The sequence below is a fragment of the Taudactylus pleione genome, unplaced genomic scaffold (assembly GCF_031769625.1).
Source record: "Taudactylus pleione unplaced genomic scaffold, aTauple2 ptg000016l, whole genome shotgun sequence".
Classification (NCBI taxonomy): domain Eukaryota; kingdom Metazoa; phylum Chordata; class Amphibia; order Anura; family Myobatrachidae; genus Taudactylus; species Taudactylus pleione.
Genome location: NW_028284418.1, coordinates 37,252,938 through 37,279,978, shown reverse-complemented (window position 1 = coordinate 37,279,978; position 27,041 = coordinate 37,252,938). Strand labels below are relative to the sequence as shown.

At 40.1% G+C, this 27,041-nt stretch overlaps 1 protein-coding gene across 2 annotated transcripts in view; it reads left to right on the top strand.

Moving 5' to 3' along the window:
- SCD (stearoyl-CoA desaturase) overlaps window positions 1-26,491 on the top strand; it is a 35,920-nt gene extending 9,429 nt beyond the window's left edge. For both annotated transcript variants that reach the window (XM_088475648.1, XM_088475647.1), the window contains exons 2-6: window positions 1,248-1,512; window positions 7,946-8,076; window positions 12,083-12,288; window positions 16,940-17,172; window positions 21,199-26,491. In XM_088475648.1, the coding sequence (XP_088331774.1) occupies window positions 1,266-1,512; window positions 7,946-8,076; window positions 12,083-12,288; window positions 16,940-17,172; window positions 21,199-21,398 (1,017 nt within the window). In that variant the 5' untranslated portion in view covers window positions 1,248-1,265 and the 3' untranslated portion in view covers window positions 21,399-26,491. The remainder of the gene's footprint in view (window positions 1-1,247; window positions 1,513-7,945; window positions 8,077-12,082; window positions 12,289-16,939; window positions 17,173-21,198) is intronic.
- Window positions 26,492-27,041: the final 550 nt, after the last annotated feature.

Below are 27,041 nucleotides of genomic sequence, written 5' to 3'. Positions count from 1 at the left end.
GCCGAGAAGGGCTGTTTGGCGAGACTACAGAAATAGTGTATGAGGAGGACACATCTGTATCTCTCTTCCAAGATTTGATATCTCTCCCCCCAAATGTTTTCACCCCTGGGATTTTAGAGGTAAAGGGAAAAAGTTATTAAAAAGTTGAATGAAAAAAAAGAGACGCTTTAAAGTAATCATGTCTAAAAACATTAACTTTAATGTAGGAGAACAGTGATGGGGTTTAGGCCAGTGGTCGCCAAAGAGCTACTGAAATTGTAGAAAACAAATTAATATGGCTAATAACTGAACAATTGAAGGTCATTTAATGAAAATGACAAGAAATGTTTCATAGAAAATAACAATGCATTTAATTATTACAGTGATATTGTTGTAGTTTGTAAATAGCATGTAAGCACAAGCACATTTCACTGTAAATTACCGGCTCCAAGGAGGTACGTTCAGTAGAGGAGCAAAAGATATAGGCAGGGCTGCTGTGTGATTTTCCGGCAGGGCTGGGCAGGAGTCACTTGCTCTGCCGTAGCGTAGATGTTGTGGGTGGAACCATGGGGATGCACGTCAGGTGATTGCTGTTATGGCTGCAGCAATTACCTGATGTGCTTCCCTGTGGCTCCACCCATGGCGTCAACTCCACGGGGAAGCACACATCAGAGGTCACTTCCTCCTAGTTGATTCGGCAATACTTCAGCTAGGTGAGCTATCAAAATTAAGACCGCAAGCTACCCGGAAGCTTGCGAGCTACAGGTTGGAGACCACTGGTTTAGGAGATGTGAATACAAGATTTAGTCATTCACTTTCTCCATTGTCCCATTTGTGGCAGTTGAACAGAGTATAGATGGAATCTCATATAGCAATCATTGCTGTCTATGTGAAGACACAGTTGTAGGGCGCTGCTGTGTGTCTTCCCATGGAGGGTGGCAGAGCTTGTCCTGTTCTGCCATACACTCTCTGAAAAATGGCCTTGTGCACTGCATGCTGCGTTTCCACACAGAAGAGATTAGCAGTCATGCAAACTTCTGTCTCTATTCATCCCCTGTCCATAAGAGATAGGAGGAGAAACAGAATTATTTGACGCCCATGTGTACCGCCCATTTACATTCAAGTCATTAAGTATGTTGTTCAATAGTTATCCAAACAAATATGTAAGATTTTCATCAAACACTTTGTGGTATAGCTCCATTTACCTCTTCATGTATCTCATCCTGTCAACTAACTTTCTCTTCCTTTTTTTTTAAATTTGTCTTTAGTTTTGATCCTCTGTTAAGATGATGTATCGGGGGAGTCAGACTGTGGGAACATGTGTGGAGAAGCCCGCTGTAAATCCCGAGGACATTGGGGCAGACCGTGTAATGACAGACGACATCTTTGACACCACATATTGTGAGAAGGAAGGTCCCAAACCTCCGATGATAATAGTGTGGAGAAACGTCATACTGATGTCACTGCTACATATAGGAGCCTTGTATGGGTTTATACTTATACCATTCGCTAAACCTGCTACCATGATTTTTGGTAAGACAATAAACTCTTCTTTTCCATTGCAGCTTTATTATCATTGTTCTAAACCAGGGATGGGTTACCTCAGGCCCGGGGGCCGTATAAAGCCCCCTGAATCATTTGGTCTGGCCCTCTGAGCTTTTGTTTGCTAGCCTCATCTGGCTAGCAGGGTGCCTAGAATAGCACCCTACAGCCAGAATCTATGGAGCAGTGCCACCGGGAGCATCCTTAGGACGCTTCAGACAGTCACATCACTGCCCTTACAGCTCCCCAAAGCATCCCTTAGGAGTAATCACTTGCAGTAATCACTGGCAATTGTTGCTCCGCCCCTATGTGACATCACACTGAGAGGGAGTGGCCTCCACCGGGCCCGCGAATAGTGTTATATATATCAAAATGGCCCTCGGCAGAAGAAAGGTTCCCCACCCCTGTTCTAAACGGAGTCAGAATATGGATTTCTCAGCTATTTTAAGTGTCGATTCTCATGAAATAATTCAAAGCTGTTTTCAACTAACTTTATTTATTAAACTTACTACTTCCTTCAATTGCTAGTAGGGAGTCACGAGGGCCTCAGAAATTGCTCTGTTAAGTAGTGGGGACCATTATTGTAAGAGTCAGGATTAGGCATATTTTTTAAAAGGTCTGTCCCACATTTTTAACCCCTGGCATTAATGAATGGACAGTCCTGTTAGCAGTGATGTCGGCTGAAGATATCCAAGTTTGCTGTACACAAGCATGGCAGTTCACATGTAATTCACTGTCGATGAAGGTAGTAATGGCAGATTCATTTTTTGGATATAAAGATAGAGTTGTTACTTTTTTTACAAGGAAGTCACTTACCTGGCACGGTTGCATGGCATGTGACCGAAGCCAGCTGGTCTCTCAATCCTCGGAGAGAGGAGATATAAAAAGTACCAGCCAATCATCTTCCAACTGTCACTTTACAGGCTGTGCTAGAAAAATGACAGTTAGAAACTGATTGGTTGGTACTTATCACTCTCATATTTCTCTCTCTCTCCAAGACCTGATATCTCTCCCCCTGACACTGTTGCATCCCATGCAACTGTCTGCTCCTCCGTCCCCCTGCGCTTTCAGAGGATATCCGTTCTGCACATGTTCTCCTCTGGCCCCCTGGAAGTAATGTAGCGGCTTGTGACTGCCAACATCACCGGCAAATTTGCTCTTCAGAATGCCAAGCGAGTGGCATTCTGGAGTGCATGTGTCCTATAGTAAAGCCACTTCAGTAGCCATGCAAAGACCAGCATGGCTACTGAAGATCACTCCCCCCCCCCCCCCCCTTTTTTTTGACAAGGAGAGCATATCGCACTGAGGAGGGAGGGGGTTATTCTTCAATGGGGTCCTGTGTGGCGGTAATGCAACAAGGGGCTTTTTATTATTCACTAAAATAGTTTAAAAAAGATTAAATATATATTTTTGACTAAATTAAATTGAATAAACATTTTTTGAGGTAACTTTTGGGAATTAAAATCATCTATTAAGGATTCGGTTTTTTTATGCTAACTACATAACCGAATATGCTCCACACAGTTAAATTCAGTTTCTCTGAGGGAATCTTGTGACATAAATTTTTGGATATGAAATCAGTTTTGCTTTCTTGTTGTGATATAATCTGATAGATGCTCTTGTAAACCTTGTGACATCCACATAGCTTTGACTATAAACAAACAAAACAAAAATAAAAATTATTGCCTTCCTTATGGCACCAAACATGTTTAATTTCAAATAGAATTGCAGTATCTGGTTGAATTATAAGAATGTATCTTATTGAATGTGCTGAAGAGAACCCTGTAGCAGTTCTGTGTTCTATTTTTGATGTTATTGTTTATCTGGATAGAATCTTACCTACCCTTGTCTTGGTCCTGCCAACTGACACCAGCTATAACCTTTTTAGCTGTTTATTGACCTGCTGAGTTTGTACTGTTTTACTTGTGGTGATCTAACCCAACTTGTCTAACCACTGGTGTGTTTAAAATTGCTTACTAGCTGAAGTCATGCTGTTTAGCAACTGGGTCCCCTGAACACATCAAGGTCTAAGGGCAAGGAAGCTTGTAAACATAAAGACTATGACTAGCCAGCTGAGCGTTGCTACTAGTGTCAGTATAGTCACTCCAATTTATTTTCACTTATACAAAGCATTCACAGTGCCTTCACAATGCATTATTTAAACAACTAGAACATCTAAAATGTGTCAGGCTCAGGGGCAGAACTATTGGAGACAATGGAGGCGCCTGCCGCCAGGCTCCAGCTCTGAAGGGGCACCTCCTCCATTATCCACAACATATTCACCCCACTTAGGGCTGTAACTATGTACCCGGAGAGTACCGTCACGGCCGCCCAATACATGGCACCTCTTCTCGGCACCTGAGAAGCCACCATACACTTGTGGAGAGCTCCATGTCAGACCATCAGCTGCTGCCTTTGTCTATCTATAGCCTATCTGCATGCGAATTACTACATTACAGTGTCAGAGGCTGTGACGAGGGGGGCACAAAATTATAACTTGCCTCCGGGCATCTTGGATGAACTTACGCCACTGGTCAGGCTCTCTTTAGTGTTGCATCACTTTCAAAAGCAAAATCATTTATGTAAAATGTCTACATAAATGGCCTACTCTAACAAGAAATAGTTACAAAGCTGAAAATGAACACTCACGTCTCACTTTGTCCAAGTCCAAAATATTTTTTTCACGATAAGCTGTAGATTACATTGTACATTGTAATGTGGCAGTGCCATGAGCCAAGGTGTTTGGTCATTTGTACACCTTCATTTCTTCCGGGGTGCAAAAGCTTACAGAGCAAAACAACTTTGCAAGCAAGCAGCAGTTCCCACAGACAGAAGGAAAGACTTGGATACAGTGATTGTGTTCCTGCTAAAGTACGGCACTAGTACCCCTGCTTTGTAGAGTCAGTACAAGTCTGGTGCCTCTGTGGATTATATGTCAGGACAGGGACACATGGGTTTTGTGCACCCCCTCAGGCTACAAGTCACACACTGAAAACAGCTGTGTCTCTTTTTGATATCTCTGCACTGTAAAGATGGGTACACACTTAACGATGCCGACGGGCCGACATATTGGGTGGTCGGTACACACTAGACGATCCGGTGACCGACCTCCCAATATGTCGGCCCCTGCCGCATGGGGTCATCAGTCGCATCATCAGGTTGGCCTGCATGCAGGGCCGATCTGACGATGTGGCTGATGACCCCATGATAGCGCGCACTGGACGATTTTGAACGATATGTAGTTCCGATGCGTCGGAATCTGGCCTATCGTTCAACAAATCGTCTAGTGTGTACACACCTTCAGAGTAATTAATATAATTGGAATGCTGGGATGCTACTCATATGGTCCCAGTAATAAATGGGCTATATAAATCCACAAGTAAAGATAGCGTATTTAAACCCCATATATAGCCTGTAGGCTTTTCATGGTCAATCCAGCTATGCCCCAGCAGCTAGGTTTACATCACATGTATTTATATCCAAATAAATGTACAGCCAATCAGGTCATTAAGCATGAGAAAATTGAGTTTTTTATAATTTGATTTATAGAAGAAATGCATTCACCAATATATTTGATTACACAAAACAAACAAGCCTCTATAGCAGAGGTTCCCAAACGCGGTCCTCAAGGCTCCCCAACAGTTTTAGAGATATCCATGGCTGAGCACAGGTGGTTAAATCAAATTGACTGAGGTACTAATTAAGTCACCTGTGCTCTGCCATGGACATCTCTAAAACCTTAACTGTTGGTGAGCCTTGAGGACCACATTTGGGAACCTCTGCTCTATAGTAAAACAAGTAAAATATTCCTTCTTGCATATAAATGAAAGTAGTAATATTTTATTTTTGAAATATGCCCACAAAATCCTATACTGTAGTTAGCATAATGCCCACAAAATCCTATAGTTGGCACATGAACAACACCTATCAGCTTCATAGGAGAGTCCGCATGAGATCCCAGGCACCTGGAATTGATACAGCTACTGGAAGGTGTGTATGAATCTCCGGTCAGGTTTGTCTCTGATAACAATCATACGACTGAGCCATTGTTTGCACGTCCCTTCTGCCTCCCCAAGTACCAAATTTGCATAGGGAAGTGAGCGTACCCTTATTTTGTGGAAAGGCACAAGACTAATTTGCAGAAATTAGGCTAAGCAAACAAACGTACGCCCAGCTCAGCACTAGCACCAAGGTGTGTAATAAATTACGTATATAACTCTTTATTAAAAACTAGGGATAAGCAAATGGCAATAATTGCTTTCAGCGTATTTAAGACTGACATCGGGAATAGATATAATGTAACTGTATAAATAACATTTGTCGCTTATAGTATGCAGTTCAGAAATATTGATACCAGTGTACTTATCTCAGTGGATTAGTTTGGAACTATCGACTGTGTGCGCTGCATAAAAATGATGATAATAAATTGCGCATTATTTATTCAGCAGAAAATGTTGGCCCAGATTCAGGGAGGAGGGAGGACAACTGGTTGCTAAACCAAATACCCATACACTGCAAGAATATAAATATTGGTAGGGAGGGCTGGCAAGGGAAACCACTTGTTTTTACAGGTGAGGGCCAGCACTGAGAGCCCAACTGAAAGTAATGCAGGCCTGCACAGTTACATCAGCAGTACAAAGACTTTAGGTACATTTATAGTAGAATGGAATATAATAAATTGCAGGCACACAAAAAGATAACGCAATTATTAATTTGAATGCAGCCTCCTACTGTATACTTATATTTATGCAAAATAAATGCCACCCCTATAAAACATAGGGGTGGCATTTAAATTGCATTAATATAAACTATTACATTCTTATGACAAAATAATTTCAAAATGCTACAAGATAGTAAATAATATAGAGCAACATAAAAATAAATACAACATACAAAGACCAAAAACATAATGAATCTACCTTGTTGAACGTAACCATATTGGTGACTGTGCTTTTCACTTGATGTTGCTAGCTAAAGCTTGACATATGACCCCATGGAATGGCATTACAATGTGTGTTGTATTCAAGTCACAGCTATTTTCTTAATCATCATGTTACACCTGTTTCAGATACATTTGTTTGGAAGAAGTAACATATTTGAGACACAAAAATGTGAGAGACTGCATAGGCACAATATTGATAAAGCCATGTAGCGTTTAACAAAAATCCAGAAGGTCACAAAGTCAATGTTCATAAAGAACTAACACAATGTATTTTCCTGGGGTTCCAATTGTTCAGTGCATTATCCTGCTAACTCAATTATTCAGCCCTTCCTGAACTAATGAGAAAGCACTTCTGTGTGTGGCAGGGTAAATGTATTAACCTCTTGTCAGCAAGTTAAGCTTCTCTTTCAGTAAAAGTTTTGCTAGATAGTTTTATTTTTGTGCATATGCGTGACTTTAAATACTTATAAAAAAAACAGTAGCTTGTTCTGTTTTATTCTTGTTTAGTAATTATTTAATGAAAGTACTATGGTACTACTGCATTGTTTTTTAGAAAAAAAAAATGTGATGCTTTTTTAATGCATTTTTATATCTGTCTTCCAAAAATCTACTCTGGTGCACAAGTCCTAACCCCCATGCAGAATCTGTTTCTAATGTAACTCACAAACATAATTAGTGCTGCAGTTTTGATGCAGTTACTGACACCGACCAAAAGAAAGGACATCAGCCAGTTTGTTCGCTTTACAGGTCATGTAATTGATCTTTGCAAAATTGACAGATTGAAACTAAATATATGGACCAGAGAAAAAAACCTTTAGTCTGCTTGGAAGCATCGCTCACGTTATGGTGCAATAGGCATTTCAACAAATAATTGCACAGCTTGGTTGCTTGCACAGACAGTAAGCAGAAATCCACAGTGGACCTGTTATGTGTCAAGTGGCACAATTGTGAAAACACCTGAATGTTTACAGAGTGCAGTTATAATATTGCTGTTTAAAAATCATTATAATAACACTTGTAAGGTTTTTTGTTACTATTCAGTAAACACTGCTAGTTATTTATTGAAAGTTAGTTTTTTTAGCACAACATTTTAGCGCTGAGTGACTCATTTTGCACGATTGGACCTTGATTCCTGCTGATGAGAATAGGTTTACAGAGCAAGATGCCAGCGTTAGCGGAAGGGGTCACAGTCATTTCCACTCTGCAAAAAATACTTTTTGCACCTGCTCAGATCTAGCACTTTGGGTCTCTTCCTATACTTTCAATAGGATCCATAAACACAGAAACGTTATGGAGAAGCAGAAGGAAGTGTGCACTTCGGTGTGTGATGGGCAGAGCATCCAAATCCATAGATGCTAAATGTAACTGGCTGTGATCTTGCTGGCAGTGCATGCTGGGAGTTGTAGTTTAGTAGCTTAAATACCTCAATTTTTTAAAATTATTTTTGCTTTATAAAGTTAATTAATTTAATTATTCCTACAGCTGTTGTTTGTTTCATGCTGAGCGCCCTGGGAGTGACCGCTGGTGCCCACCGCCTCTGGAGTCATCGATCTTATAAAGCCAAGCTGCCCTTGAGGATATTTTTGGCAGTGGCAAACACAATGGCATTTCAGGTAAAATATTTTATTAGTATTTACTCAATTGGGCCTTCTGTAAAGGGATACTATTGCCACCAATGCTCTTGGAAATATGTTGCCATGGGTTCAGCTATGAAATGAATCTCAGAGCAATTTGATGGCTATTTATGAAAATGTACTGGATTATAAAGAAGAGCCTTGTCATCACAACATGGCAGCAGCATTGTATAGGCTGACACAGGACATGTGTTCTGTTCAGTATAAAAATGTTATTCTGGGATGTACATGATGGAACACTTTAGATCAGTGTTGGCAATGTGTGTTCCTGAAGAGAGACTCGGGGGTATATTTACTAAAGTAAGATATTTTAGAAGTGGAGCTGTTGCCCATAGCAACCAAGTCAGATTCTAGCTATTATCTTCTAGAAGTTGTAGTTAAATGTTACGTAGAATCTGATTGGTTGCTATGGACAACATCTCCATTTCTAAAAGACTGCACTTTAGTAAATATACCCCGCACACTCAGTGGATACAAAAAAGTACACACAGTTAAAAACAAAAAAGTGTATTTGTCTTTTCATTGAATAGTATTGCTGTTAGGCCTCCAAGTGTTGAAGTAGGTCTGACATGATTTTTCATGATTTCAGACTTTCTATCAGAGAAAAACATGCAATTTTAATAATGGAGAGGAGACATTTCATCCACTTTGTTATAACTAAATGTATTATTATTATTGTTTAGATTGCACTAGACTACTCCACAGCGTTATACAGTTTGGAATAAACACAGTAATAAAATGAGACTGGGTAATAACAGACAGACAAAGCTTACCATCTATAGGGAAATAAGAGTTTGATACGTGAGCTTAGATGCCATGTACAGTATATTGGACCAACCAAATTGTACTGTGAAAAGTAATTAGTAATGCTTTATTATCCAGTTCTATAGCGATTGTGGTTTGGAGAGCATTAGGTTATTTAAGTATAGAAAAGTTTATTTACAGTAACCAAAGTAAACCAAAGTAAAAAAAATTATTCTGTCAGTGTGTCAAATATGGAATATAGGGGTGAAAGTTTAGCCAATGGGAAGAAAAGTAAAGAGGGAAATGCAATGGTTAATGCAGGAAATTATGGGGTTCATGCAGAGTGCTAATGCATTTGTGTTAAAATTTGTAAACCTCAAATGCATTCACTATAAAACCTCACAATTACGTAAATATGCAAAGGTGCAAATTTCGTTAGATGCATGTGCACCAGGTTTACATCAGGCGTATATCAGATACACTCTATTGTTTTAAAAAACAAACAAACTTGTTTTGATATTTCCATACATGTTTGCTATTAGGTTTGTGCGTGTGTGTGCGTATGTATGTATGTGTGTATGTATATATGTGTGTGTGTATGTATATATATATATATATATATATATTATAGAGAGATCTCTCTCTCTCTCTCTATCTATCTATCTATCTATCTATATATATATATATATATATATATTTATATATACACACACACTATAGAAAGCACCTCTCAGCTTCACCGTTGAATCAGCCAATCAGAAGCGGCTAGCTAGTGCTGGTGACCATCATCAGCCAGTCATCAGTCTTCCGCATTTGATAGTGATTTTACATTCCTGTAGAAGTGTCTGTGCAGGTCTACATCTTTTCACAGTTTTGCAGACATGACCTTACTGTACTATACAATATTGTGTAAGGTAGTGCGATTACATCAAAGATGAAATGGAAGACAGACATTATAGCTTGGTCAATACAGATGGGTAAAAAACGCCAAAGGAAATTTCAATTTCAGTGACATCTACAGCCATGGCCAAAAGTTTTGAGAATGACACAAGTATTGGTTTTCACAAAGTCTGCTGCTTCAGTTTTTATGATTGCAATTCATCTGATCACTCTTCATGACATTCTGGAGTATATGCAAATTGCCAAGTCCCTCTTTGCCATGACAATGAACTTAGGGGGTCATTCAGACCCACTCGCGAGCGGCAGTCCGCTCGCAAGTGGGTCGATGTTCCCCACTGCGCATGCGCACGACGGAGGGAGCTCCGTCGTGCGCATGCGCGAGACCCGGCGAGCGAAGGACTTTCCTTCGCTCGGAGTCTCGCATCAAAGGGGGCGTGCTGTCGATGGTGAGTGACAGCATGCCCCCTTTGGTGGGCGTGCCGGGGGCGTGCCTGCCAGACGGAGGCGTTCCTATGGGAACGCCTACCGTCTGAAGCCGGCCCCACTGACATCACTAGTGATGTCAGTGGGAGTGATTTTGGCTCTGATAGAGCCAAAATTACTCCTGGCCTTGCGGTTGTGAAACCCGACCACAGGGTTTCACTCGCAAGTCCGATGGTCGCGATGGTCAAGACCATCGCAACCATCTTGTTGCACGCTCGTAAATGCTGTGGGTGGTGACCCACAGCTATACGAGCATCCAGGAGGACGCTCCATTTTAATGGAGGTGGGCCCTGATTCAGAGCGAGCGCTCTGGTCAGAGCGTCCGGCTCTGAATCAGGGCCTTAATCCCAAAAACAACATTTCCACTGCATTTCAGCCCTGCCAAAACGGACCAACTGACATCATGTCAGTAATTCTCTCGTTAACACAGGTGAGAGTGTTGATGAGAACAAGGCTGGAGATCACTCTGTCATGCTGATTGAGTTAGAATAACAGACTGGAAACTTTAAAAGGAGGGTGGAGCTTGAAATCATTGTTCTTCCTCTGTTAACAATGGTTACCTGCAAGGAAACACATGCAGTGTGAAAAAGGCTTCAAGGAGAGAGGTTCAATAGTTGCTTCAGGGCGCCCAAGAATGTTCAGAAAGCGCCAGGACCATCTCCTAAAGTTGATTCAGCTGCGGGATCAGGGCACCACCAGTGCAGAGCTTGCTCAGGAATGGCAGCAGGCAGGTGTGAGTGCATCTTCACGCACAGTGAGGCGAAGACTTTTGTAGGAAGACCTGGTGTCAAGAAGGGCAGCAAAGAAGCCACTTCTCTCCAGGAAAAACATCAGGGACAGACTGAAATTATGCAAAAGGTACAGGGATTGGACTGCTGAGGACTGGGGTAAAGTAATTTTTTTGGATGAATGCCCTTTCAGATTGTTTGGGGCATCTGGAAAAATGCTTGTCTGGAAAAGGAAAGGTGAGCGCTACCATCAGTCCTGTGCCATGCCAACAGTAAAACATCCTGAGACCATTCATTTGTGGGGTTGCTCTCAGCCAAGGGGCACAATTTTGCCTAAGAACACAGCCATGAATAAGGAATGGTACCAAAACATCCTCCAAGAGCAACTTCTCCCAACCATCCAACAACAGTTTGGTGACAAACAATGCCTTTTCCAGCATGATGGAGCACCTTGCCATAAGGCAAAAGTGTTAACAATGTGGCTCGGGGAGCAAAACATAAAATATTTTGGGTCCATGGCCAGGAAACTCCCCAGACCTTAATCCCATTGAGAACTTGTGGCCAATGAGGCAGGTGAAAAAACAAAAACCCACAAATTCTGACACACTCCTTGGCAAGAATGGGCGGCCATCAGTCAGTATGTGGCCCAGAAGTTGATTGACAGCGCATACCAGGGCAAATTGCAGAGGTCTTGAAAAAGAAGGGTCAACACTGCAAATATTGACTCTTTGCATAAACTTAATGTAATTGTCAATAAAAGCCTTTGACACTTATGAAAGGATTGTAATTTTACTTCAGTATGCCATAGTAACATCTGACAAAAAGGTCTAAAAACACTGAAGCAGCAGACTTTGTGAAAACCAATACTTATGTCATTCTCAAAACTTTTTTCCATGGATGTACATAGGGTTGATACTGAAATCCAAAGGTGCTTATTTGTGGTTTAGATAGAGAAAAACTGAGGGCCTAGGTAACTCCTCAGAAGCTTGGGAGCCACCTGGTGCCCACCACTGCACCAGATAAAGCTATCTAAAAAGGCATATTTTGCACACAAATACTTTGTGTATATATATAGAGTAGCTGTCATACAATTTTATATAGTTGACATTTGTTCATTTTAATGTTTCCAGAATGATATATATGAGTGGGCTCGAGACCATCGTGCCCATCACAAATACTCAGAAACGGATGCAGACCCTCATAATGCAATGAGAGGATTTTTCTTTTCTCACATTGGTTGGCTTCTTCTGCGGAAACACCCAGATGTAATTGAAAAAGGGAAAAAACTTGATTTAAGTGATCTCCATGCAGACAAAGTGGTGATGTTCCAGAGAAGGTAAGATTTCAAATTCTAGCAACTATACTGTTTTCCATAGGATTGCATTTTGGGCATTGAATCCTGAAAACATGCTGTCTTTGTGAGAGCACATTTTCTTACATTGAGTAATTGCTTGATCAAGAACATGTTTGTCTTACTCAGAGTTCTTCTGTATGTTTGTTTCAATAACCTTATAGGAAAGATAGAATGTGGTTATCTTCTGCTAACCCATTACATATTTTTAGGTATTGACAGGGGTTCAATTCTTATGGTGGGTACACACCTGAAAAATATATCTGCAGATCGAGTGATCTGCAGATATATCTTTAGATGATGGTCGTTCATACACACTGAATGACCATCATCTTTGCGGAAGCCACAAGTCCCGCTGGCCGGGAGGCAGGTTGGGGGCGGGGATGCCCCCCTCTCCGCGGCTGCCGCTGTGTGTGTACGGGCAGTCTGCAGACCTCCCGTACACACTTGCCAATGGACAGATATGTCTGCAGATATATCTGTCCATCGGCTGTGCTGCACAGCCAATGCGATATGTCTGTGAACAACATAGTTCACAGACATATCGTCTGTACACACTGACCAATGTGCAGCAGATATATTGACCGATCAATTGATTCGCCAATATATTGGCCAGTGTGTACCCAGCTTTAGTTCTGTAGCTATTAATCAGACATGGAGCGTTAAGGTGCATATGCACAGGGCAATCCTGTCTCTACACCCAGCAGGAAACAGTTTGCATGGTTACATGAGGACCGCGTACATAGTCAAATGGAGAATTTACTTAACATTTGCAGAAATAAACTGTACTGATATGGAGGGTATCATTTCTCATCAGGATGGCTAAAGCCGCGTAAATCTTTTTTTAAATTCTAATATCTAAAGGCCAAGTACAAACTAGTATAATACTCACATTTAAAGGAATTATATTTATAATTTAAAAAACAACAACTATTCTTGTTGATTCTATGTACAGCCATGGCAAAAAGTTTTGAGAATGACACAAGTATTGGTTTTCACAAAGTTTGCTGCTTCAGTGTTTTTAGACCTTTTTGTCAGGTGTTACTATGGCATACTGAAATAAAATTACAAGCATTTCATTAGTGTCAAAGGCTTTTATTGACAATTACATTAAGTTTATGCAAAGAGTCATTATTTGCAATGTTGACCCTTCTTTTTCAAGACCTCTGCAATTCACCCTGGCATGCTGTCAATCAACTTCTGGGCCACATACTGACTGATGGCCATCCATTCTTGCCTAATTAATGCTTGGAGTTTGTCAGAATATGTGGGTTTTTGTTTGTCCACCCGCCTCTTGAGGATTGACCACAAGTTCTCAATGGGATTAAGGTCTGGGGAGTTTCCTGGCCATGGACACACAATTTCGATGTTTTGCTCCCCGAGCCACTTAGTTATCACTTTTGCCTAATGGCAAGGTGCTCCATCATGCTGGAAAAGGCATTGTTTGTCACCAAATTGTTCTTGGATGGTTGGGAGAAGTTGCTCTTGGAGGATGTTTTGGTACCATTCTTTATTCATGGCTGTGTTCTTAGGCAAAATTGTGAGTGAGTCCACTCCCTTGGCTGAGAAGCAACCCCACACATGAATGGTCTCAGGATGCTTTACTGTTGGCATGACACAGGACGTATTGTATACTGTCACACTAGATTGCGATGGCAAAAAAGTGCTTGATGGGCTATATGATCCAGTCACATTACAAAGATGGTCTGTGGCTGTTTGTGTAAAGAACATATGTATGTTTGTGTGAACTGTATAGAGTGGAGGTAATTTGGTAGAATATTTTATGGAAGTCATGTACTGTAGACGGTTCTGGAATTTGCAATAATCCGTGCTGGATATAATGAAGGCATTAAAGTTGCAGTGTCGTCAGGGAGATGTGTGTATATTCTGAATACAGACTGTACGTGGGGAGCAAAGGACAGTCCTGAGTCAAGAATAACATTTAGGTAGGTGGTGACTTCTGTTAGCTGAGCTTGTGAAATTTTTAGTTTGAGGCGGCGAAAGTAAATTCAAAATGAATTGCCAAAAAATACAGAAAGGGACGTGGGTCAGCAAAGATAGTGAGATCCGGAGAGGATAGGTAAATTTGGTTGCCATCCACATAGAGATTACACTGAAATCCAAAGGATTTTATTAGTTTTCCATGAGAAGTGGTATAGATAGACAAGAACATGGACCTAGCGCTGAGCCTAATGGTACTTTAGTTCATTAAGGAAGCAGAGTGGAGGATGATCACTGAAAAGATCGTTTTGATATGTTGGTTGAGAACCAGGACAGAGACCTGAAAATAGAGTGGTCAACAGTGTCAAATGCAGCAAAGAGATCCAGGAGATTTGGAAGTGAGTAATGGTCAAATGATTGAGCGCCTTAGTCACTGCAGTCTCTGTGGAATGCTGGGTATAAAGCCTGGCTGAAAAGAGCCTTATAGGTTGTGTGAGGAAAGGAAGCATATGAAATATTGTCAATGAAAGGACTTATAGCGAAACTGCACCTATTGCCTTGTGACTGAGAAGCCCAAAACATATTGGCATTTACAATTAATTTGCTAAATGGTCTATATATATATATATATATATATATATATATATAAAATCTCTCCTTAGTCCCTTTGTCCGGAACGCTCTTTGAATTTGAATATCCCAAAGACTAATTAAGATAATCGTGATTCTTTTGCGACGGATTTCAATCAGCAATAAATTACAGAATTTGGAATAAAAATGTATAAAATTTGATGAAAAAAAAAGACAAAATCCATAATAAATCCTTATTATAGTTAACCTTAAAATGTCAAGAAAACTACTAGAACACAGAGCCGACACAGTGACCCAGGGGAAGCGGGATAGGGGTGACCGCCGGCTGCTGTTCTCACGCACTACTAGTGGTCTGTGCACTCATTTGGACCTGGCGCCCTAGCCATGTGCAGACACAGTTTACGTTCTGTCCAGTTTGGCTCCTGATTGGCCTCCTGGCTGCGTGACGTAGCTATTACATAATGAGGGAGGGCACGCTGGTGGCACAACACGTGAGGCTGTGCCTCGAAAGCAACGCCCCTTTTCTCTGCTTTCCATGACAGCTGCCTATTGGCGGAGGCTGGGAGACAGTGAGGCGGAGTAACAATGCATTATCATTTGCATCTATAGGGGCTCAGCTTTCAATAGCCCCTGGAAATGGTCCATTTTGCTTCAGATTCCATGGCCAAATATATCATTGCACTTACAAATTGGCAAAATTTGACATTAAAAAACTCCTCAAAACCCATAAAAGGGCGTGGCTTAGCCGGATATGTTTCACACCCATATTTTATTACTCGATTCCGTCGTATTAACGTGATCTGGGCCATTATCTAGTGAAGCATTTTCCGTACGTATGTTCTGGGCTTAAATTGGCAAAATGTTCACCATGTGCAGACTAGTTCTAAATAATTTGAGGCAATATTTTTATTGATACGTTTATCCATGACAGAAATTGTTTGTATTTTAAATGCCACATAAAATGTGTGTGTGTGTGTGTGTAACTATTTATATATATATCATTTAAACCTAGTCATTTATTGACTGTGGTTTGAAGGTTTTATCTAATGATCTATAGCTGTGACAACCAGTTGATCCCTCCCAAAACACACATTAGCTTTACCTATATGGGGGAGTAAGGATGGGTTTAGCCACAGTATAGTGTCATAGACATAGCACCGGAGAATCCTCTTTTGCACTTTTATCTGTCCTCTAAGGGTCTGGAAAACCCTATTTCTCCTAAGGCTGCAGGCATAGGATACCCATTAGTTCCACCCATACCTCTTAGTTTAAAAATATTTTTTTTTAATTTTTGAGGAGAAGGTCCATATAAACCATATCTGTATCCAAACGTATATTTTACACAGTGCCACTTTCTAAATCTAAACCATGCTCCGCAGTTGCACTTAAGCTGGGTATACACTGACAGATATATTGGCCATTCAATTGATCAGCCAATATGTCTGGTGCCCGTCGGCCAGTGTGTACCAGTGATATATCTGTGAAGGACGTCATTCACAGACATATCGCGTCTGCTGTGATGCAGAGCCGATGGCAGATATATCTCCATCTGCCGACCGTCTGTACACATGCAGCAGGGGCTGTGGGGAGGGGGCGGACATGCCCCTTGGACCCGTGGCCAGAAGCAGATAATGGCTGTTCAGTGTGTATTAACGACCATCATCTGCATATATATCTTTGCAGTGTGTACCCAGCATTACACTAGCAAGGGGTAGATGTACTAAGCCTGGGTTAGCATTGTGAGAGATAAAGGGGCATATTTAATAGCAAGTGATATTCTTGTTATCACTTGTTACTAATCTTAAAACATGCTCCTAACTGTCATGTGTTTCGAAATGACAAGAGCTGATTGGTTGAAGCACCATTTAAGACCAACCAATCAGCTCCTAACTGTCGTTTTTCAAACACAGCCTGTAAAGTGACAAGAGCTGATTGGTTGGTGCTTTTATCTCCATACACTTTCTCTCTCTCTCCATGGCTTTAGTAAATCTCCCCCTAAGTTTTAGTACATCTACCCCCAAGTAAGGATGAAAATGTTATGGCTGAATCATGCCTTCCCTGTGATATCGCTTTGCATTCATTATAATTTCCGTTGTCCATACCAGGCACTATAAGAAGTTGATCCTGCTGATGTGCTTTGCTGTCCCCACTATGATTCCTTGGTACTTCTGGGATGAATCCTTATCTGTTGCATTCTATGTACCCTGTATTTTACGCTACGCATTAGTACTCAATGCAACGTGGCTGGTGAACAGTGCAGCTCATATGTATGGAAACCGACCATATGACAAGAACATCAACCCCAGAGAGAACAAACTTGTCGCCATTGGAGCAATTGGTATGTTTTCACTTTATTTAAAGGGAACTGTATAATAAATTAATGCAATCTGAGAGAAATAACCTAAAAGCAAATGTATGATATTTGAATTATCTTGTGCTTATTAAGCTCTGAAGCAAGAAGTGTTTTATTTGAACCCGATAAGTCAGAGGTTATCTGAGGCACATGTGAATCTTGCACATAGTGGAGCCAGCTCCCATAGGAACGTCAAACTTAACAATAGTCTTGAATTGCTCTCTGAACATGTGAACTCAAGCCAAACAGTGTCTGGAAGTACAGCTTTACGCTTATCTTTATTAAACCAATGTTCTTATTACACAAGCAAACATTTCATTGCTCATTTTTCAAAAAGTTGGAGTAATACCTGTATAATTTTAAAATTGTTATAGAACAAAAGGTGAACTGAGGTTTTTTCAGATAATTGTAGAACTACAGAGCCATAAAAGATAGATCAGTATTTTTTCCCAGATTAATCTCAATTTTAGCATTTCCCTTTTAGTGATAGCACATTCCACATATAAATGCTTTTATGAAAGCCATTTCCTGGAGCTGAAATTGCCTTTACTCTAAAAGAGAAGGATGACCTAGAGCATAGCCATGCAAATAGATTACTAATCTAAAAAGTACAATTTTAGTGTAGGAAAAAAAAATATCACATCTTTAGCTCACATTGTTTAAACGGAATGGGATTGAAATGCCGGGGGCTGTTTAGCCGCCGTTTCAAATCCCGACATTGGCTTACAACAGGATGAAGATCCCGACAGAGGCAGGTAAGTACGCTAACCTCCCCTGTCCCCCCCCTAACCCTAATCCTCCCTTAGTGGTGCCTAACCCTAACCTCCCCCCCCGTACTGCTCCCTAAACCTAGCCCCCCGCGGTTAAGAGGACGCGTGGCCCGTACTTACCTCTTTCGGCTACGCATCCTCCTTGATTCCGGCGTCGGATTATGATAGACATCTGTATTTCGACGCCGGTCACATAACTACGTCCCCTTTAGACCATAGCATCAAAAGTGACTCCACCTTCAAATAATACACAGCCTAGTTCTACCATGATCTTGTACTTTTTGGTGGATTTGGTGATACATGATCTATTTTCTGGGGGGCAAAGAGACATACGGCTAGAGGAAACAAGGACATGCCTGCTTGTTAAAATATGGACTAAACAAAATGATTCGTGCCTCAGAGGAGGGGGACATTTCTCTGCTTCCATGGCTGGCCCGTGCCCTTCCGAAAATTTCAGGCCTGGGTAATTAGTTTCCGACCCATCCCCCCCTCTCGGCTCCCCTGTACATAATTACTGCAGTGAATGGTTCTGTTGTGTATAAGGGTGGTTTAAAATAATTTTCTATTTCTGGTATAAATCAATCCACTAGTAATGAAATCCTGTCCAGTTAGATGGATGCTGTACAAAGACTTACATTTTCATTTATTTCATCTAATTTTCTTCAACTGGCTATTCTTTCATTGAGGATTAATTATGACATTCCTATTTTATATTCTGACAAAAAAGCATGTTTGGTAAAATTACCAGACAGTATCCCTCTATTGTCTGTCTTCACCTTTATTAATTCAGTAATTGCAAGGAAATGAATTGGCATTGTCTGTAAGGTGAACAAAAGAAAGCATATTCTATGATCTGTATTAATAATGAATTGTAGTTCTATATTAACGCTGCGGGTGAGATGTGTGTATGTACATGTTCAGGCTGCTCTTTGTGTTTGCTGCTGCGTAGAAGACACATTTATTACACATATATACACTATTACACATATATACACTATGCATGATTTACTGTATATCTGCAGCAATATTATGTTGATTTAGAGGCGCTCTATAAACCTAAAGAATTTGCAATAATAAACGTATCCATGTTTATTCTACAGGTGACTGTGTATAACATATGCTATTTCTAAAATTGACATTTGTTGATATATATATATATATATATACATACATACATACATACATACATACATTGTACTGTTTCAGAATAGCTATGCAAGTGAAATATCTGTGTTTTGTGGGCCTGATTCAGACCCGCTCACAAGCGGGTCGATGGTGGCCCAGTGCGCACGCACACCGCTCGCTCTGGGACTCACTACAAAAGGGGCGGCTGTCGATGTTGATCGACAGCTCGCCCCATTTTGTAGGTGTGGCAGGGGGTTGGCTTCACAAACGGAGGCGTTCCCATGCGAACGCCTGCGGTTTGTGGGCGGCCCCACTGACATCACCAGTGATGTCAGTGGGAGAGCTTCTGGCTCAATTTGAGCCAGAAGCTCTCTGGGGCTTCCGGCCATGAGACCCTACAACAAGGGTCTCGCCGCAAGCCCAATGGTCGCGATGGTCTTTACCATCGCGACCATCATCATGGCCGCTCGCTATAACTGTGGGTGGTTACCCACAGCTATGCGAGCGGCCAGGAGGCCGCTCCTAAAAAAAAACAGCTCCTGCCCTGATTCAGAGCGAGCGCTCGCTTTTTGCGAGCGCCTCTGAATCAGGCCCTGTGTCCGCTGATGCAAGTTTGGGTTTGAAAAGTCTGTTAGGTGCTGTTGTTTAAAGTTGTTGTATTTGGCAGGTTTTAGGAGTGCTTTTGAATGTTTGTGTAACCACAAAAGTCTGATAAGGAGATGACTTTAGTGAAAAATCTTCCTGAAGCAGGGACAGTGTACACTGCTTTACAGACTGCATCTTGCCTAGTCATGGCCACTCAATGTAGAGGGAAGGGCAGTGACTGACACATGGGAGACATAGGGGCGTGAGAGTACTTTGTCTGCCTCCACTGTCCTTACTTATGCTGTCTGTCACTACAGTGATTTTATATGGCCGGCGACTGGGTTGGTGGCAGCGACGATAAGACACCTAGAATATTACGTAAAACAAAGTTCTCACATCACAGGAGAATAGTCAGACTCCAGAGACAGTTGGGAATACAAGGGATCCTATTTGAGAATGACATTTCAGAATTGGTTGTATTTTATAATGTAAAGTCTGCTATTAATGGGTTTAGCATGATCAGAAGTTATTTGTAGTTTTATGGGTTCAAAGTGTCCACTTCTTTGTTGAATGAATCTTGACAAAACCCCCAATATTGTTCCCTAATCTCTCAATTGTTTTCAGTGAAAGAAGATTCAGAAAAATAGAATTTTTGAAAGCATATCAATAATAGATCTCTCTTTTTGCTTTTGAATCCACACACAATAATCAGCATATTAATGTATCTTTATTGATAGAATATCTGTTGAAATGGTTAGTCAACTTCAAATGTATAACGGCAGCATTGCTGGTCATGTTGAGTAAAGAGCTGATACTGTGTTATCATATCACTGCTCACACCTGTATGTTGACATGCTTCTTTGCAGAAGAATAGACTTGCAATCGCATAACACTCAATTCATGACCTGTGTTCCTGGGTCATGTTTGTTTAGCTACAGTATTAGTTCCCATATCACTTATTCCTGGTAATCTTTATTCTTATGCAGTAGTAGTAATACCATCCAAAGCCATTGCTGATAGTAATTTTGCAAAAACATTTAAACTCCAGACTCGGCAGAAAAGGAGTGACAGTGCTGACAGATGTTACTTTGAAGTACAAAGGAAGGAGAATCCCATAAAATATGTCTTATAAAGGCATTTTATGGTTCCACACATGGCCGGCAACCTACTGGTGTTACCAAGACGCGAGTGATATTGTCATAAGCGCTTACATTGGCAATCTAGGGTTGGGAGAAATGGAAGACTCTATTGGCAACTTTGCTTTCATTTTTTTTCAAAACTTGGATGATTTTGCCTTTTAAAACATTGGCGCTTTAAATCTAGCCGCTAAATCGCTGAAATCTCGCTGCTGCCTGCAACATGCAGGCTATTACATAGTCACAGAGCAGAAAGCTATAAATATCTCACCTTCAGTCAACCTTTTTCTATATATTTGACTGTTGTTAAATTTAGTTTTGGGTTGGAGCAACAGTATATGAAATTTTCTATTTATAATGAATATTTTACCCTATTTTTGTTCTTTCCCCCCCAGGTGAAGGCTTTCATAATTATCATCACACTTTCCCTTACGACTATGCTAGCAGTGAGTTTGGAATCCGGTACAACCTCACAACGTGCTTTATAGATGTAATGGGCTATTTGGGACTCGCCAGTGACTGCAAGAAAGTCTCCAAAGATATTTTAAAGGCCCGACAAATGCGCACTGGAGATGGGAGCTACAGGAGTGGCTGAAAGGAATCGCAACAAAAAGGATGACATTTCCTAATATATTTAACAAACCAACAAAAAACATAGCGCAAGGCTAAATACGATTACTTTAACATGATCCAGCACAGTGTTCTTTTAATTATGTACTTAAAGTATATGTAACTGAGTTTTTATAATTCAGGCCATCTCTTCTATTTCTTTCCAAGATATCTTGTTCCTTTACCAGGCTCTTGTATGTTTTGTTGTATGTTTTTGTTTTGTATTTATATTGTGATATTTTTTTCTATTTTTTCTTACTCCAATCCTTTATTTTCTCACTTGCAGTTGGTGTAAATTCTTGGCCTAAATTCACACGTTCTCTACCTGCTGTAAATTGAATTTTAAGCACTGACCACAACTCCAGCTCTCTCCCCATTTATCTCATTTACTGCTCTCAGGCTTTCTGCAAAAAGAATGAAATCCAATAAGCGGACAACTTACAAGTGCCATTTTTAACAATTTGTACATAAGGGGGAAAAAAAGCTAGATGAGTTTTGTATCTATTTGATTTACTTATTACTTGTACAAACAGAGTGGTGTTTTAGACAGTTTATTTGCTGTCTTGCAACTTGAACATACCAGTTGTGTTACCACTGAATCCAGAACAGATGCAGTGGTGGGTTGCAGACCTTATCACACAATAAATGCTTCATCTGAGTTGTGGCAGTATAGATAGTAAAGGTTGCTTAGACTCCTAGTTCTTCCACCGTCACTTCCATTCATAAGATTAAACTGGAAATGTACTGTACAGAGGTAGAGGAAATGTTTGTATTTTAGTTGGCTTCCTCAGTAGAATTATGCTTTATTATATGGATGTTACAGGCCTGCTACAAAGCTAGTCTGTAATGTTATGTTAGCTCATGGTTATGTTCTCTAACCACCTAGAAATGTAGACCCAACCTGATGCCTTTCAGCCATTGCAATATTGCTGAGCATGGTAAATATTTCAGTTTAACATCATATTAAATGCCACAAGTAGTCATCAACATTGAGCTAAAGTGTGGTAGAGTAGCATGACTAGTCCATCTTTGGCTCTGAAAGAGTTTCATACATAGATTGTTAATAGTATGCTACATTTTAATTCCATTTCATTACCCTGCTGAGATGAATCGGTGACCAGGTTGTTCTGTTCTATACCTTGACGTATGGTCCTGATTGGCATTGCCAACTAGATTAGTGTGTTTGTGTAGCTTTTAGTGCATAGAGGGGCATGGCTTTGAAACCCCCTCATTTTGTACAATACCGTTTTTTTAGTTACAGTAAGACGTTTGGCATATTTATAGCCTCTGTAGCAGTTCAAGCTGACTATTTGGATATAAAATGGATTGTTTACAGGTACTAATGATACTTGTAGTATTTATCATTCTACTTTCCTTGCTAGATGCAGATTTGCTTTAGTGTAGGAATCACTTGTGTTCATTTTGCAAACAAAAAGCACTTAAAAGTGCCAAAAAAACAGTAGTGCAATGTCACATAGGTTTTTGTCATGAAAGATATTTGCATTAGAACATTTTCTGCACTAACCCGAGATTTTGTGCAAAAATATAATTAGCAAGTTATCAGTGTTGTCAGTTCATTAGGGGTTCAATGTGCTAGGTAGCCATTACTGGAAACCTTTTCAGAGTGAGGACAAGTGAATGCTGTTGTATTACTTACTGCAATAGAGACTTAAAACAAGCATGCTTTTAGAATGCTCTCATTAACTTAGCAGAATATAGAGACATATGTCAGCATCAGAAAACTGTAGCATATTGCGCACTTAAAAGACATACAGTAGCAGAAGACAGATTGCCGGAACATGGACAAGCAGAATCGCGACCTTCCGCGCATAGTACCAAACAAGCAGTATATCCATTATTGGCATCCAAAAACAGCATCTTTTTTGTGTGTAAACCTGAGAGAAATATATTTATATATATATATATATATATATATATATATATATATATATATATATATCTCTCAACAGTTCCATATCATCCATCTGAACCACTTGTACTGGCAGAAGTAATGAAAGCAAAGTGTGCAATCCATTGTTATATACAATGTAAAACATTTGAACCAAATAATATTCAATATTGATTGTTTGAAGTTTAGGTAATTAACGTTTATAAATCCAAGTAAATCATAGTCTTATAATTACATTAATTACAGTATTTGATTCCTCATTTTAAAGGATTGCAGACTTGAAACATAATGTATTTCTAATTTGTAGCGATACCCAGTGTCATTGACTATTGTCTTTGGCATCTGTCCTTGTTGGTTAGTTGTTGCAAACAAATTCCAAGGATCAAATTCCTTTATGTAACATTCCCATTTTTGGAGGGAAATTACAGTTGTGTATATATATACCCATTTACCTTGGTTGTTTTTTTAGATATCCCCTGTAAATCTGCAGTTTCATCCATTAGGTGGTTGGGTCTGTATCCCTAAATCCAATCTCACATTGCACTTTTTCCAATCTATAACTTCGCTTTGTACCCTTTTAAAGTAAACCAAATATTTTAGGGACTGAAGATTAGATATAGGCTCTGATTTTTTTATATTAATAAACCTTGCCTAGCAAATAGTGTTGCAATTAAATAAAAACTGCATTACTATTTGCATTGCCTTTATGCTATGAAATTATACATACAGTAGGATACATTTGTAAAAAAAAAGATTTAGCCAAACTGAATTGGACTTGCACTAGGCTTGCACAAATGTAGTTTGATGCATTGGTTATTTACCAAAGTGTACATCCCATCAGCTTTTATACTGTAGATGCATTGCACATATTTTGAACATAAGCACTTAGGCATAAAGCACTTAATGCTATAATATTCATTAAATATAAAATCATCCTAAAGTGAATGCCCACCTGTAAAAATAATAACACTCTCAATAATATCCTGCAACCCATGTTCCTCTAATGGCCTAAATATTTCCTTATTTACATTAATTAAAACATGCTTCCAATTATATTCAAGCACAGCACACCCTAGCACTGGCAGAGAGCCCTCCCAGCTGCTCGACTCTTTTCTCACTTGCTAGTTTCAGGATGACCCCTCCAAGCTGACTGGCCTCCTATGCTGGCCCATAACTGTTATAGCAAAGTGTAGACCAATGGCTGGGCAGCATTGGAGACACTCCCCATGAACTCTGGACAATGGTTAGGATTTAATTACTATAAATTCTGAAATATTTTGGCTAATAAAGTGGAGATGTTTTATTTGAAAAGGTGGCCATCCCCTTAGGCTGTAGAAGCTTTACAGAAAGCAGATATTTTAAGTCTTAACCAGCTATTAAGGTTGAGACAGATTAAACCTAAAGGGATCTAGAAAGAAACTTCATACTGAAACCTGGAATTATAGAAAGTCTCTGGTGAATAGTATATAAAGAATTGCTATGAAGAACCGCTGTGTGTGGATCAAGGTGTAATTGTATGTGTGTGGCTTTTATACCAGTGGTAAGGACATCTGATCTTCTTTCTGGCTGGTGGTATGCAACTTAGCTGTAGATCAGTCTTTGAAAAATTTACGCTTTCCCTGCTGTTTATTGTGTGTCTGTCATTACCCACAGGAGAAAGTCGTTCTATTAGGCTGAACCATAGTGACACTTGCCTCACAAGTTCCTAGGAATGAATAGGCTGTGTTTCCATGAATATTGGTAAGGTCTTCTCTATTTAGGAGACAGGTGCACTTTAAACATATAACATACCTGGCACACAGCCCTCAGCTGAGGTTTTCTACTGCCCATAATGTAGGGATCCCCAAATTGCTCATTTCTCTGTTACAGAGTACATGCAAAGACATTGTGTGACGTCAACTGCATTGTACTTTCATAAGTTCTATAGTACTATGTTTTAGGTGCCTTCTCTGCAATGCCACATTCTCGTTTGCTAGTGTATATACTGTATCTACTTCAGCAAAGTCAATGTGGACGTTCAGTAGAGTAAGATTATTTGTGTGTGTATGTTAGGCTTAGAGACGTGTTTCTCAGCTCTGTTCAGCAGAGGAGAATTTCCTGATCTCTCTTTGTGGTATCTGGATATCAGATTACCATCAGGGTTTAGAAGCTCTAATTTTAAAATTGATATATAATGCTCTGGTTATCATGTATCATGTGTCATTGTAGCAACACTAACATTAATACTTGTGCTATGCTGTCATAATACGACATGCTTTCAGTTCCAAATATGCTGCTAAGGACCCTGCTGTAGGCTGTTGGACGTCAAGTTTGGTCCCTAGCCCCAGCTGCACCAAGAGGGAGGTTGCGGGTACAGAGTCCGCAGGCCTGTGCCTCTCTGAGACCCAGGAGGCATAACCATGTCCCAAAGGGGGCAGTGTCACTAACCACCAAAACCTCCTCCCTGTGCACGTTTCCACTTCCAATTAGGGTCCCCGATGGGGGCGTTACCACACCCCAACCAGTGGCCACGATTCCTCACTGCTAGGGTCCAGCACAGATTTTCACAGCCCTGCCTATCCTACCAATATTTTCATGTAACAACTTGGGTCTTCTGTACAATTATAGTACTTTTGGAGTCCTATATATATATATATATATATATATATATATATATATAATGATACAGAAAAACCTTCCCAAATATCATGTGAAATTACTACCAAGAAAGGGAAGCCAGTAATACGTATTATTAAGGACCTTTGAGGGTCTTTTTGTCGAGACAGCAATGGACAAAGTACTTTGACCATAGGGAGTTCATTAAGACAACTGCTTTTCATATACATGAGAAAACAAACGTGTGTGAGATTTTGTTTTCTCCTTAACAATCATTACAGTGTAGTATATTGTCTTGTGATTTTGTTAAAGAAACAATTGTAGAAGTCTTGTCTAACTTTCTCGGTTTTGAAAAGCTGAATGAGATTGTGGGAGCTGACATCCAGCGAGCACATATTGGAAACGTAAACATATTTTTCTGAGATACACACTAGGGGACAAGAATTCAAGATGACTCCCCCATAAAAGTGACATTGAAATGTGAAGTTAACTGTATGTATACTGTTCCAACAAAATTGTTTAAAAAGAGTGATAGAACATAATGTTTTCTATTAATAAAAACTGTTAAGACCACTTCCTTTTGTGCTTGTCTCCCAACATTATTACAATACATCTGGTGTGTGGAGGGTATCTTCAGGGCCATTCTAACAAGTCTGTTTTGCCCTTGCGCATAAATAAGCCTTAATCTATTTATTCTGCACTTGTATACTTGTGGTGCACTGGCCTAAAGGCTTTCTTAAATCTCTTTGCATAACGCCAGCTCATTATATTTTGCAGCGATAGAGCCACAAGAAATTATAAAGGGAGTGATATTCAGCAGGGGGTAAGGCATCGCTTAATTAGACAAAATCCAAGGCTACTCTATCACAATTCAGCAGACTCTCTCTATTCAGATTCATTGTCAAATACAGGGACCTTGCATTGAGTAACAAAGGCGGAAATACAACTCCTACTGTAGCTAGGATCAGATTACTGTAAAATGACCCAGGAACAATCTTCATAAATTAGAAAACAACTAAAACATTTTAAGAAAGCACTGGGACACTATTTGTCTGCTACACTAGGCCTAGAATTGCAATGTGGAAGATATGAATAATACCATGATATTTACTGAAAAATAAATTC